This window comes from Acinonyx jubatus, chromosome D2 (genome assembly GCF_027475565.1).
Source record: "Acinonyx jubatus isolate Ajub_Pintada_27869175 chromosome D2, VMU_Ajub_asm_v1.0, whole genome shotgun sequence".
Taxonomy (NCBI): Eukaryota; Metazoa; Chordata; class Mammalia; order Carnivora; family Felidae; genus Acinonyx; species Acinonyx jubatus.
The window spans coordinates 82,757,294-82,771,400 of record NC_069393.1 but is presented as its reverse complement, the minus strand read 5'-3'; the positions used below and the strand labels follow the sequence as shown (position 1 = coordinate 82,771,400).

General features: G+C 52.1%; 1 protein-coding gene across 9 annotated transcripts in view; it reads right to left on the bottom strand.

Moving 5' to 3' along the window:
- The window catches only part of MGMT (O-6-methylguanine-DNA methyltransferase), a 296,474-nt gene that overhangs the window by 220,799 nt on the left and 61,568 nt on the right, over positions 1–14,107 (bottom strand). For 8 of the 9 annotated variants that reach the window (XR_003421363.2, XM_027063414.2, XM_027063411.2 and 5 more), the window contains one exon: positions 9,569–9,705. Coding sequence is in view for 8 of the 9 variants with exons in the window: in XM_027063414.2 (XP_026919215.2) it covers positions 9,569–9,705 (137 nt within the window). In the remaining variant the exon portion in view is untranslated. Of the gene's footprint in view, positions 1–9,568; positions 9,706–11,124; positions 11,193–14,107 lie in introns of all 9 variants that reach the window. The other variant, XM_027063415.2, reaches the window with a different exon arrangement.

The window sequence follows — 14,107 nt, the reverse complement described above, 5'->3', positions numbered from 1 at the left end:
TTCTGGGAAAGACATTCTCTCCCTCCAGCCTGTCCCCCCTCCGGCCCCAACACAAAGCTCCAAGGAGACTAATCCAGAACACGGGACAGTTCGCATGAATGCCACTCTGTTTTGGTTCTCTGTCCCTGCTGAGACACCCTCACAGATCGCGGGTGGCACGGGATGGACAGCCAAGCCGTTGGGCTCATTTCTGGACGAAGCCATTCGTGCTTCAGACGTGTAGTGAGCAACGTGTAGCTGGGCTCCAAAAGTCAAAGCTGAAGAGTAGTTACGAGCAGCATGCTGGTCTCAGAAGACCAAGGCGCCACAGAATGCGCTTCGCACAGCTCGAAGAAAACTTGTCTCCCGCCCCCACCTGGCCCTCATTCAGAGGGGATGAACCCCTAAACAATCTCAACACAACACCCAACTCACTCCGGCCTCATCCCTCTGCCTTGTCTCCATCCTGCCCTGTCGGATGCCGGCTCCTGCGGGACCTCCCAGCTTGCTCTGTCCCACGCGGCTGCACCCCAGCACCCGGGGTTAAGGCCCAGGCCCACCGCCGTCGAGGGACAGCACCACAGTTCCTGTCTACCCCAGGCCTTGGGCTCCACACAGGTGGGGCTGTCACACTGGCTCCTGCAATGTCCCCAGTGCACGTCCCCAAGACACGGGGCCTGTCACAGCAGGCACACCCATGTTTTGGGAATTGGGTGACCAATTGAAGAACATATAAAAAATTTACAAAGATCAGAGAAAGATCTACTTCCATCACTTGATATGGAAACTGGAGATAAAAATTCTGGATGAAATCTGACACAAGACAATGCTTCAGTTCAATTCAAAAATTAAACTCATTTAACCTTTAACTCAATTTAAATTCTGAAGTGATCAGCATGCAAGAACTCCCCTGTACATTAATATCAAGGAGCTGATCTAATTACTGATACAATTTAAAGGAAATAAATTTAACAAACCAAGTGTATTTTGAGAGTTTACAGCTTAAATGGCACGAACACTTTCAAGATAAAAATTGAGAATTATTCACTAGTCGCACACGGCTTAAATACCAGAAAATATGGGAGATATACAAACAATGAAAATTCTGGAAATCAAAACCTGAACACAAAATAGGAGAAATGTAGGGAAGTACATAAATACAGCACAGCTGTATCTTCATGAAACAGGGAGGCTGCCGTGAGGTGCAAGACCGGTGCAGACGAAGGCACCAAACCAGGGGCCAAGGCACAGCGGCCGGTGCTCCGGTGTGGCCTAAGCTTCGCGCCCTACCGGTGGCCACATGCCCTTCGGACCGGCGTCAGGAGCAGCACGGCCTCGTGAGCACACGTGGGAAGGAGATGCGCACCTGTCTGGACTGTGGTTTTCTCCCTCCAGCGCCCAAGGCCTGGCCGAGACAGTTGGCACGCTCACCGGGCACCAGCTGTCCAAAGTCCCCACTCACCCAGTGCCCTCTCCTGGCATCCCAACCTGTTCTGGAAAAAAGACTCCCAAGGAAAATGGAAGTGGCCTTCAAGACGCTACAACGTGGCCATAAACCCCCAATGTCTTTCTCCCGGCAGTTTACTTGACCTCTTCCTCCCAATGTGAAGAGGCCTGTGAATGAACGGCTTCTCCAGACCACAGCTGACCAGAAGTGGGAGGGGGATGGCCACAGACGGAGAGGCCAGCAAGGAGGCCCCTACGCCTAGTGACCAGGGTGAGGAAGGCACGGGCCGAGCCAGACCCCAGGAGGGGCCTGCTGTGTCCAGGTCTGTCCACCCTGAGCAGTGACCGTGACAAGGGGCCGTGGAGCAAGGGCACCACTGACCAGGCTCAGACCATCAGAAACAGCCCCACAAGACCACAAATCCTGGAACCACGCGAGAGCACCGTCTAGACCCTGTGCGCTTCAGGGTGGGCCCCTCCTTGGGGTGAGAGCTGCTCTCAGTGTCTGGGAGAGCCCAGGGATCTGGGTTGGAAGGGGTCGCCCTAGGGCTCAAGCAAACCCCGGCGCTGGCTACAACTTCTGAGCGCCCCCCACTCACCAAGTGACACAGAGACAGCCTTCCTCCATGGGACTGCACAGCAGGGTCATGTGGAGTTTGGGCCACACTGTGCCACCAGCCTGGTCTCCTCCTCAGGGAAAAGGGGAAGGGCTCTCCGTGGCAGCACAAAGGGGCCAGGAGGGCGGCTCCTCCGGGAAAGCTGCCATCACGTCAGGAACGAAGGAGCCCAATGCCTCCCACAGGAAACTTGCTGTCCAGAGCAGGAGATCAGGGGATTTTTAACACGCCACACAGGTAACACATCCCCCTTTCTCCAAAGTCAGCCGACTTCCTGCTCTGACTCTGAAGTGTGCTTACACTCCAAGTGCTGGAAACTTCCAAAGCAAATCCTTTACTGGGACAGTTTGGTGCATATTTTGAACCCACGTATTTGTAACGGTCATTCAACGGTTCTTTGCTTCCTTCCAGGAGTGTCGTGGCAGGCTCAAAATTAAATCAGCCAGCTTGCTCCTTACTCACGGACACAGGATGCAAGTTTTGCCATTTCTGTGCCCCTGCAACACTAATAAAATTGGCAGGAGTAACACGTCGCTTTGTCTTCGCCGAATCCAGAACCAAGACTCCGAATCCCAGGGACGCTTGCTTAAATACTGCCAACAGCCTGCCTGCTCCCACCCTCCGCCCTGACCCCGGGAAGGCAAACGGTGAAACGGGACCGTGCAGAAACGTGAGAAAAGGCGAAACTCCTGAAGCCATGCATTGCTTTTCTCTCTCCTAGACTAGAAACCACACAACTTCACCCGAAAACAGGGCAGCACACCTCTTCTGGGGAGAGGACTCCCAGGAGCAGGACTCGCCCGAGCGGTGGCAGCAAAGTGCAAGTCCGTCAGAGGGGCGCCCTTCTCGGCCAGTTCTCTGCAGGGTGACCAAGGGAACCCACACCGTGAAGGCAGAAGGCCCAGCGCCGAGGGCCACCGTCTGTCACTTGGTCACAGTCCCCTCGCCTTGGCCTCCCCGGAAGGCAGGGACGTGGCCTTCCCTTACCTGTGGCCATCCAGGAGCTCCGAGCCCAGCGTGGCACCCACCACCCCGCGGCTGCTCCCTGAACGCCGGGCTGTGTGTGCATGGTGAGCGTCACCGGCCTCCCGAGTCAAGAGGGTCCCCCCCCCAGAAATTGGGGACAGGTTCCGCGCACACAGGTCCCACACGCGCGGCTCTAGGGCCAGGTGGGGGCGAGGACAAGGCGCTGCAGGCTCCCCAGGCATTCGAGCGCTTGTTCTGAAGAACAAGACGCTTCCTATGAAGCCGAAGCCCGCTTGGGAGGCTCTCCCCGCACAGAAATCTGCTTATTTGACTCAAGAGACCTCCTCAAGAAACACTCTGTAAGATGAAATCATTACGTTGTTTAAGCACATACAACACAAATCAGTTCAAACCAGTGAAGGAAAGCCGTGAGGTGGCTGAGCGTGCAATAGGTGCAAATCCCAAGGAGCGTCATTTGATGAAAACTCCTTCCAGTGTTTATCCCGGGGAGAGCTTCTCCCCTTCCTCAGAAGATGATATGGAGGGGAGGCCAGGGTCTGCGCGAGGATCGCCTGGTCCGCCCGAGAACTAACGCAGGTACTTCCCGGGAAGGGTCTCGCGACACGCAGATGCTCAGGATTCACTCGGACGTGATCGGCAGGCCACGTGGCACAGAGGGGCTGCCAGGGACCGGCCGGCGTCACCTTCGGCGTCCCCATGCAGGCCACTCCTCCACTTACAACACTTAAAAATGAACAGGAAAGCAGCAAATCCACGCAGAAGCTGACTGCCATCCGCTCAAATGGAGTGCACACAACAGGACTTCACAGGTCTGGCCACTCTTCAGGAGGACCTCAGAGGCATCCCATCTTCACCATTTCAACGGAGAGACTGCTTTGGCACACGTAAAGGGCGAGACCTGACCAAGCATCCGGTGGGGCGGACGCCCCCCTCCCAGACAGAACAGAGACCCTGCAGTGATGTGCTCTGCTGTAGAGGGTCCAGGCCCTTGTCCGTGAGCCTAGTGACAGGGAGCCACGAACCAGCCAGCCAGCCAAGTGCTGGAAGGAGGGTCAGGCCGAACTAGGCCACACGCTCCCACCCAGCCTCTACGCTGAGCTAGCAGGGGGCAACTTGCCAGAAACACCATCAAGAGCCACGTGTGTGCAACACCACAGAGCCCCACAAAGAGAAAACAGCCTGCATGTGTTAAGTTTTCAAAAACATAGAATATTTTTACAACTGCTCAGTTTGGTTGGACTATAAGCTTTCTCTGTGTTGCATTCCTATATTGTTTCTAAAATGACTTCCATGGACAAAATGAAACACGAGGGTGACTCTTTGAGAAGGGAGGGGGAAGACACGTGCAAGTCCAGCCCGGTGGGACCAAACACGCTACTGCTCCTCTCACAGCGTGAGTGCGACCAGGGCAGAACGGTCCATGTTTCAAGTGAATCAAAGGGAATCAACTTTAGGGAAACCTAAACAAGCCCCCAAATAACATTTATTTTTCAACACCCCTTCGCATTAGATTTTTTGACACTGCAGGGAATAACGGGGTCAAAGCTTTGTAGTCACGCAGAGATGGTGTGGGGAGAGTTCATCGAGCTCTTGCAAAAAAGCAAGTTACTCTTAAACATGAGAATTGTTAATGCACACTTGATAGTATTGGCAGGAAGTCATAAAATTAGGATCATACTCTCCTTCCCATCTGATATTCTACATTCAAGTATTTTTAGGAAGGGAAAGGTAATTTAACCTAGACCAAGAAATCCCAAAGATCACTGTATAAAGCCATACAAACAGGTAAGCAGACTGACGTGGGGAACAGGAACCCTATTTTGTACAGAATTACAAGTGAAATTTCACTGAAGACAGAGGTCAGTGGTCAACTTCCAATTTCCCTACTGAAGAAAGCAGCATGGCTCCAGAGGAGATAAAGACCCCAGCCCTCACAAGCACTTGAGGAGGAGGGGCAGAACAGCATCCCCAAGCCGTGAGGATGCTCTGCTCGAAACCCCCTTGGCCCCTGCCCACCAGCAGAGCTGGAGAGCACGGCCTTAGGGGCACACAGCGCTTCACCTGCAGGTACTGCCCCTCGGAGTGGGCAAGGGCAGCACCAGTTCTAGTCGACAAAAGGAATCCTAATCACGTCTTTCTGTACAAGGAACACCAGAGCTGGATGGCATCTGAGGTGAATTCATCCACAGCTGGAAAAAGAAGCCCCACTAATCCCACACAAGATGCTTTCAGAAGAGAGGGAACACCTCGGAAGTCACTTTGTGCCTAAAGGCTAACCTGAATGCGAAAGCCTGGTAAGCGCATCACAGAAAGGAAAATTAAGACAAACATCCGTCATGAATGTAAACACACAAGTACTAGAAAAAATGGCAAATTTAAGCCAGTAACATGGGGGGGGGGGGGGCGTGCAGGGAGAGATCATGAACTACGTGGCATAGTCCAGCATTTCAAGACTGGTATAAAATCTTGCTTCGTCACTTGTTTAAAAAAAAAAATGTATTTTAATGTTTATTTTTGAGAGAAAGAAAGAGAGTGAGACACGGAATCCTGAGCAGGCTCCAGGCCCTGAGCCGTCAGCACAGAGCCTGACGTGGGGCTCAAACTCACGAACCATGAGATCGTGACCTGAACTGAAGTCAGACACTTAACCTGAGCCACCCAGGCACTCCTCACCACTTGTTTAAAAAAGTAGTAATGATAACATTGAGACACGTACAAAAAGACTAACAAAATCCACCATGTAGAGCAAGTATTTTCCATCCGAGAAAAGACACCTATGAGACCCACAGGGGCAGCACCATGGCTCGGGAACCGGAAGCCCCCGTGACTGGAACAGGGGAAGAATGTCCACCGTCACAACGTTTACCCCATACGCCAGAGGGTCCAGTCAGTGGTGAAAGTGGAAATAAAAGGCATAAAGATCAGAAAGTTGTCTTTAGTCACAGGACCGACTTTCTATAGCAGAAGTCCTAAGGAATCTGCAAAACAATTCCTACAACTATTAATTCAGTAAGAGGACAGAAGATCAACATATCAAAAATCAACATAAAAAACGATGTACCAGCAGCCAGTAAAAAACCATTTTAAACTAATTTAGAACACCAAAATATTTAGAAGTCAGATGTACAAAAAACATACGAGATCTCTATGCTGGAAACTAGAACACAGAAGAAAATTAAAGACAAGTCGAATGAATGGAGACATAAACCATGTTCATAAATTGGAAGGTTTTTAAAGTGGTCAACCCTCCCAATTTGGGTACAAAAATTTAACGAACCCCCAACCAAAATCCCAATCAATACTAGACACCTTGATTCTTTAATATGGAAATTTAAAGGCACTGAAGCCAAAACAGTCTTTAGGGGGAAAAAAAAAAGTTAGAAGACTCATTACCTTAATTCAAGACTTATCACAAAGCTATGTAATCACATCCACACAGTTCTGGTGCGGGACAGATGAAGCGATCACCTGAACCACGCAACGTCCAGACATAGGGACGCACACAAGTAGTCAATTGATTTGACAAATGTGCTAAGGGAATTCAATTTAGAAAGTTGTTTTCTCCTCCTAAATGAGGAGAAAACTAAGTAACTGGAAAAAAAAAAAACCTGAGTACCTCACCACAACAAGGTGGTTCAAGATGATGGGTCCTAGATCTAAACATAAGAGCCCGAAATTATCAAGTTTTAGAAGAATTTATCAGAAAATACTGGAGAAATTAACAGTAGGCAAATCTTGAAGACAAAAAATGCTAAGAAAATCATTAAGTTGTAGTCCCTCAAAATCAGGAACTTCTCATTGGAAGATGTCACTAGAATAAAAACAAGCATCCAGTTGTGAAATACATATGGTAATACACATATCTGATAAAGGACTTGTAACCAGAAGCACAAATCAATGATAAAACAAACAGGATGCCCATCGAAAATGGGCAGAAGACCCACGCAGACGCCGCACAATGAAAAGGCAGGAGTGGTCGATAAAGGTGGTTAGAGGAGATCATGAGGAAAGTTAAAATCAGAACGAGAATGTTTCAGACCCACTAGAATGGCTAAAACTTTAGAAACTAACACATATCAGTGAGAGCACAGAGAGATGGAAACTCCTGCAATTTCTGATGGAAGGGAGTATGAAATGGTTCCACTTTGGGAAAAGTTTTGGCAGTTTCTTAGGAGGTTAAACATACATTTGCCATGCAATCCAGCAATCCCACACCTTGGAGCCGACTCCAGAGAAGCAAAAAGGGGTCCAAAGAGGCTTGAACAAAACTTTCAACTTTACTCCCACTAGCCAAAAATTGGACAATTCAAATTCCATCAGTAGGAGACCTGATAAAACTGTGGAGTATTCCTAGAATAAACTACATTCACCACCAAGGACCTACTAATTGACACACAACAGGGGTGACCCTCAAAACGTCGCTGAACAAAGAATCCAGTACAGAAGACTATACCCTCAACTCTATATAAAGCTCAAGAATGAGTGGTTAATCAAGACAGAAATGGGAACGGTAGATGCCAACAGGAGCCGGGACTCACAGGGAGCACAAGGGAACAGGTGGTTTAGAGAGTTCCAGCTCTTGGTTTAGGCTGGTGGCCATTTGGCTTGTACACTTTTCTCAAAACCTCACCTCGATTTTCTATCACTTGAAAAAGAATTATCAACCCTGAGTATTCATAAAGAATTTTTGAATCTGTAACTTTTAAATGTCCCTTCCTAAAGTTAACCGTGGGTGTATAACAGACTACTGGTTAAAACTCATTTCCCACTTGCCCCTTACACACAGCATCTCGCCTACCCTGGCTCCCAGCCCGGTGGTGGCCCCATGACAGGAGGATGCTAGGGGCTCCTTCTGGAAAGGGGGGGTGGGTCCCTTTCTCTCTCCTCTGCCCAGAAGGGGAGCGTGGCAGCTCGCACCCCAGAGGCCGGCCCAAAGCACCAGAATGAGGGCCACAGCCTGGAGAGGCAGAGGAAAGCCGGAGGCAGCCATGAGACCCAGCCTCCACTGCTCATCTATGAGCATCTTACTGAAGCCATCCGGACGACTGCTTCAGGCTGAACCCAATCCTGATGCAGAAAGCAGCTCAGAATTAAGCCTCCTCTTGTGTTCTCATCACCCAGAGTGGGCATTTAACGAAACGTCTAGGTTTTATTTTCTTCCCCAAATTCACTTCAAGGAATTTTTTCTTAAAGCAAAAAATTCCACAAAATTTCTGTGATTTATTGGGCAAGTGAATATGCTAAGAGACAAAATGACATTCCCCACGAATTATTTGGTGTCTGTGATTTTCTGAGCACCGTGGCCAGATGGTTTTCATAGAAAGAGAAGAGTGTATTCATATAGTTCAAAGGTTTGCTTATTTTTTTTTTTTTTGGCCTTAAAAAAAAAGTACTATTGATTGTAACATGCAGCTCGACAGGAAAAAATCTCGACACTGGAGGCGAAAATGGGTATTTATTACCGTGCCCGCGCTCATTATGGCGGTCTCTGACAGGGGTCCATTAAAATCAATTTTTATGTTTCTATGTATTTTCTTTATCTAATGTTCTCTGGCATTGTGTTTATTAGCCGGTTAAGACAAACACTGAGCAGGAGTGGGCGGTTTTTCCCTCTTCTGTCAGAAGTAACGAGAACTGCAATTTTAATACAACGACTCACAATCGATGGATGGAGGAAACGTTACATTTCAGAACCAAACGTTAAGGAGTGCTTTAAATTTTTTATGTTTTTACAATTAAGAGAAATACGGTGGAGATCTGTCAGAAGAGAAGCATGTGTCCTGTTAGAAAAGGCAGCACTCTAACACCATGCTGGGGGGCTCCCCCCATGCTCAACCGCCCCCCCACCCCCGTCTGTCTGACACCACAGGGGCCACGAGAGCTCCAAATCAAGCAGTTCCAAGACTTCAGCAGGAAACTCACCTGGCAGACTCTGAACGACGAAGGCTGGTCCTGATTTAAAAGCATCAAGATCAGGGAAGCATTTCCCCCCCAATCCCGGTCACCAATCTTCCAGAGAGATTCCCACACTTGTTGAAGAATCAAAATATTTAAGGCTTATAGTCCATCGACTACTCTGTAAATGTTTTTTTGTTTATCTTAGAGACAGAGAGGGAAGGAGAATGCGAGCTGGTGGGGGGGGGGGGGGGTAGGGGAGGACAGAGGGAGCGAGAATCCCGAGCAGGCTCCACACTCAGTGCACAGCCTGAGGTGGGGCTTGATCCCATGACCCTGGGATCATGACCTGAGCTGCAATCAAGAGTCAAACACTGGATGGACTGAGCCACCCAGGCGCCCCTGTAAACGTGTATGTTAATTAGACGTCATGGGCCACTACTGAGAGCTGTGCCCCTGTGGTTACCTGCAGGCAGAGGACGCACAGACATCAGCAGATACTGATGATGCAAAGTCCTGGCCCAGCCACATGCCAGGCTGAGGTTGGTGGCTGCCGGCCCGTGGCTCCGTACCACGCCGCAGTACCCACTGCTTCTGTGCCACTCTCAACAAATACCGCGTGGAGGGGACTGCAGGGGACTCACCCGGCATCGGGGGTCTTCCTGCCGTGCAGCCTGATTTCATGCACACCCTGCTCACAGGCAGAGATCTCAATCTCCCCCAGCGGGCTGTCCACCACTTTGTAGTTCATTTCACAGGTCTTGTCCATTCTCCCACGCACCTGTAAAAGACGATTTTAAAGCAATTAAGTACACGTGAAAAAGCGTGGTCCCTCTTAAAGCACAACGAGCACCAGTTACTGAAGACAAACGTCTTCCGAAGTTCTTCCCCATTCTTGGAACCTAATCATCGGATGTGTCGTCTTTGTACTGCACTTACTTCAGAGACAGAAAACTACCAGGACCACTAGAGCAGCCGACTAGTGGCACACATGCCTTCCTTCAATTACTCCCTAGCCTCACCTTGAACCAGGGCTCAGTCGAAGAGGCGAAAATGACCAGAGCTCCCTCTATGGGGTCCCTAGAGCCAAGCTAACCTTGCTTCAACAAAACAGTTACCAACTTTCTCACCAACACAGGCTGAAGCCACCGGATATTTTGAACAAAGTACATTTAAAAGCAAGGCATCGTGGAGTGAAGGTGGACACAGCTCTTGTGCAGTGGAAGCTGTGCTGGCTGGGAGCGAGCCCCATGCACGCATGGAGAACACACACAGCTGACCCCGAACAACACAGGTCTGACCTGCGTGGGCCACTGTGCACGGTTTTCCCATACAGGGCTGTAAATGTATTTTTTTTTTTTTTACGTTTGAGAGACAGAGAGAGAGCACAGTAGGGGAGGGGCAGAGAGAGGAGAAGACACAGAATCGGAAACAGGCTCCAGGCTCCGAGCTGTCAGCACAGAGCCCGATGCGGGGCTCGAACCCACGGACGGCGAGATCATGACCTGGGCCGAAGTCGGACGCTCAACCGACTGAGCCACCCAGGCGCCCCAGAACTATAAATGTATTTTTTCTGCCTTACGATGTTAACACGTTCCCTAGCTTACTTTTTTTTATAAGAACACAGTATATAATACAAACATACAAAAGGTGATAACCGGATATTTTCACAGGAAGGTCAACAGTAGGCTCTTAGTAGCTAAATTTTTGGGGAGTCAAAAGTCACACGCAGATTTTCAACTGCAAGGAGGTCAGCGTCCCTAATCCCATGCTGTTCAAGGGCCAACCGTGCACTTCACTTACTTTCAGAGAAACGTACAAACACATAAAAGCTCTCCTATGATGCACTGTCCCTGTTAATTGACAGATATTCATTTCGGTCAGCGGACCAAAGGCCGGGGAGAACGAGCAGGTACGGCGAGGGTGGGGAGGAGCCAGGCAGGAGGTCCGGGCAAACCGACATTGGATAAAAACCACCCCAACTGCGGGCAGAAGATGCCAGCCAAGGGTGGGCTGTGGGGACGCGAACGGCGACCAGCCCAGGCCCCGGAGCCTGTTCCCTCCCTGCAGCCCCTCCTCCCGCAAACCGCGTGACCTCACATGCCAGCGTTTCCCTGCGCTCGGCCCCACGGCAGCCGCCAGCCATGCACCGAAACAGCGACAGCCTCGCCCCCCACCCAGACCGTGCGCTGCTCCTGACCTGTGGGCCGGGCTGCTGATCACAGCTCTGTCCGCAGGCACCTCCGATGAACTGTCCGCGACGTAACCCTGCAAAAATGCTCTCCTGCACATGCGGCTTTTCAGGGACGTCACTGCCGTCCATGGTCACCCCCACCACGCCCAGGACTCACCCTAGGGATTCTCCTCCCCCGCTCACCCCATCAAGCTCCTACCACTGCCAGCTCCGCTCATTTCCACCCCATTCTCCCCGAGGCCTCATCAACTCTCACGCGAGGAAGGACTTCCCTGGGACCCGAGTTACACCTGGGCCCTTCCCACCCCTTCCCGCCCCTCGCCCCTCGCCCCGAACAATAAATCAGCTGCCAATTACACAAAGGGGCTACAGCAGGGTCCGAAAACTGCAGCCCACAGGCCGCAGGCAGCCTGACACCTGCTTTCGTAAATCACGTTTTGCGGGACGTGGCCTTGCTCATCTGTCTGCATGCTGGCTCTGGCTGCCTTCCTGCTGCCCGGCTGCGACGGGGACAGCGTGGCCCTGAGCAATTACCCCGGCCTCCACACGCCGGGTCTGCTGGGCCCCTCGAGGTCCGCACTCATGCACCCTCCTACCCCCACCCACAGGCCGGCCGGCCCTCCAGGCAGCTCAGGGGCCTGATACTGCAGTCCCTCCACCCCACGTCCTCTGCCTGACCTCCCCACACGGCCGGCCTCACCACCCCTACCCTGACCTCTTCCCTTCCCCATCCTTCCACCTGCTGCTAAAGCCACACACCAGCTCCCTCATCTGTCTTCCCAGCGGCCACGGGGAGAAGTGCATTTATGGCCCTGAGCAGGTCAAGCGGTACCCCCAAACCACACAGTGTGTAAGCATCACCCCGAGATTCCATCCTAAGCCCCGCCCCGGGCTGCAGAGCCACCCTGCTCAACATACACTTTTCTGTGCATCTTGACCGGGATCTGAAAGAGACTCCTCTCAGTTCCCAGTGAGGGGACACGGGATTGTGATGTTCGCCCGATGTCACAGAGGCTCTGACATGTCGCACTCCTCGACCACCCCAACGTCCATGGATCCCCACTTGGCCATGCAGGGGCAGGAAGCAGGGCGGTGGCCTCCCACCACGGCCTGTCACTTTGCCACAAGTGCCTTTATCTGTGGGGCAAAGGACACCTAAACCACAGGGCCTGCACAGGGACTAGTGGGAACAGGAGCAGACACTTGGCTTCCGGGAAGGATTTGGGATTACCATCTTGTCACAGTTGACATTTTAACCACATGCCCTTGGCCTTCGATCCTGTCACACAGCGCATTGGCTCTCCTCTGTAAAATCTTATCCAACAGCACCAAAATCCTTACCGTCGTAAACAGCGGGTGGCCACCCCTCCCCAGCCCCCTGGGGCCTTCCCTCATTCCTCGGAGCCCTCACATCTATGGATGTTTCCCGTCACCCTGCAGGGTCTGCTACCAGGAGTCAGGGCTCCACTGAAGACAGATGCATCACACACACGAGAGGCTTATCAAACAGACGAAGTAGATGAGCAGCATTTCCACCATCCAGGCCAAGAGTCTGGCACAGCATTTCCCACAGTGTGTTCTAGAAGACTAAAGACCACTCAGAGAAATGTGGGTGCACTATCCCCTCCTGGGAAACTCACCATGCACGTTAGTGTGTTAAAAGCTCTGAGCAGTCCTGCATAGAAACTGGTTTTTGTTAACCATGAACTCACGTCTCCTACCTAGGCCACGCCTGTCAGGCTGAAAGTGGTTTCCTTGCAGACCTGGGCACAGGCCTCAGATCCAGACCATGAAAAGCCATGAGCCCCTGTCCCAGGCACGGCTCTGAATGGAAAGCGTCAGAACCTCATAGCAGCTAATTTAAGCACAAAAGCAATTTACTGAAAGGCTGTTCCATAACTCCCAGAACTGCTGGGAAGGCTGGAGAAACAAGCTCAGACAACTATAGGAACCAAGACTGGCCACAGTCCAACCACAGCCAGAATCGAACCTCAGGAAACATCTGTAGGACCACAGGGACTACAGACACGCAGCCGGCACCGTTGCCACCGTTGCCCTGGAAACAGGATGTTGCAGCCACTGCCAGTTTCCTGCTGCCTGGCCCCGTGCCATCTGCCCTCAATTCACTGCCCAGTGTGTGGACCCAACACCACGCACAAGTTCACGCTGGCATGCGTCCCAACTCACGGCCCCGAGTGTGGACCCAGCACCACGCGCAAGTTCACGCTGGCACGCGTCCCAACTCACGGCCCCGAGTGTGGACCCAGCACCACACGCAAGTTCACGCTGGCACGCGTCCCAACTCACGGCCCCGAGTGTGGACCCAGCACCACGCGCAAGTTCACGCTGGCACGCGTCCCAACTCACGGCCCGGAGTGTGGACCCAGCACCACGCGCAAGTTCACGCTGGCACGCGTCCCAACTCACGGCCCCGAGTGTGGACCCAGCACCACGCGCAAGTTCACGCTGGCACGCGTCCCAACTCACGGCCCGGAGTGTGGACCCAGCACCACGCGCAAGTTCACGCTGGCACGCGTCCCAACTCACGGCCCGGAGTGTGGACCCAGCACCACGCACAAGTTCACACTGGCACGCGTCCCAACTCACGGCCCGGAGTGTGGACCCAGCACCACGCGCAAGTTCACGCTGGCACGCGTCCCAACTCACGGCCCCGAGTGTGGACCCAGCACCACGCGCAAGTTCACGCTGGCACGCGTCCCAACTCACGGCCCGGAGTGTGGACCCAGCACCACGCACAAGTTCACGCTGGCACGCATCCCAACTCACGGCCCGGAGTGTGGACCCAGCACCACGCACAAGTTCACACTGGCATGTGCCCCAATTCACAGCCCAGAGTGTGGACCCAGCACCACGCACAAATTCACTCTGGCACGCGTTCCAAGCAGGAGAAGGATGGAACACTAGTTGCCCATCTTCCTTCCCAGGACTCGATTTTCTCACCAATAAAACAGCAACGACAGTGCTGATT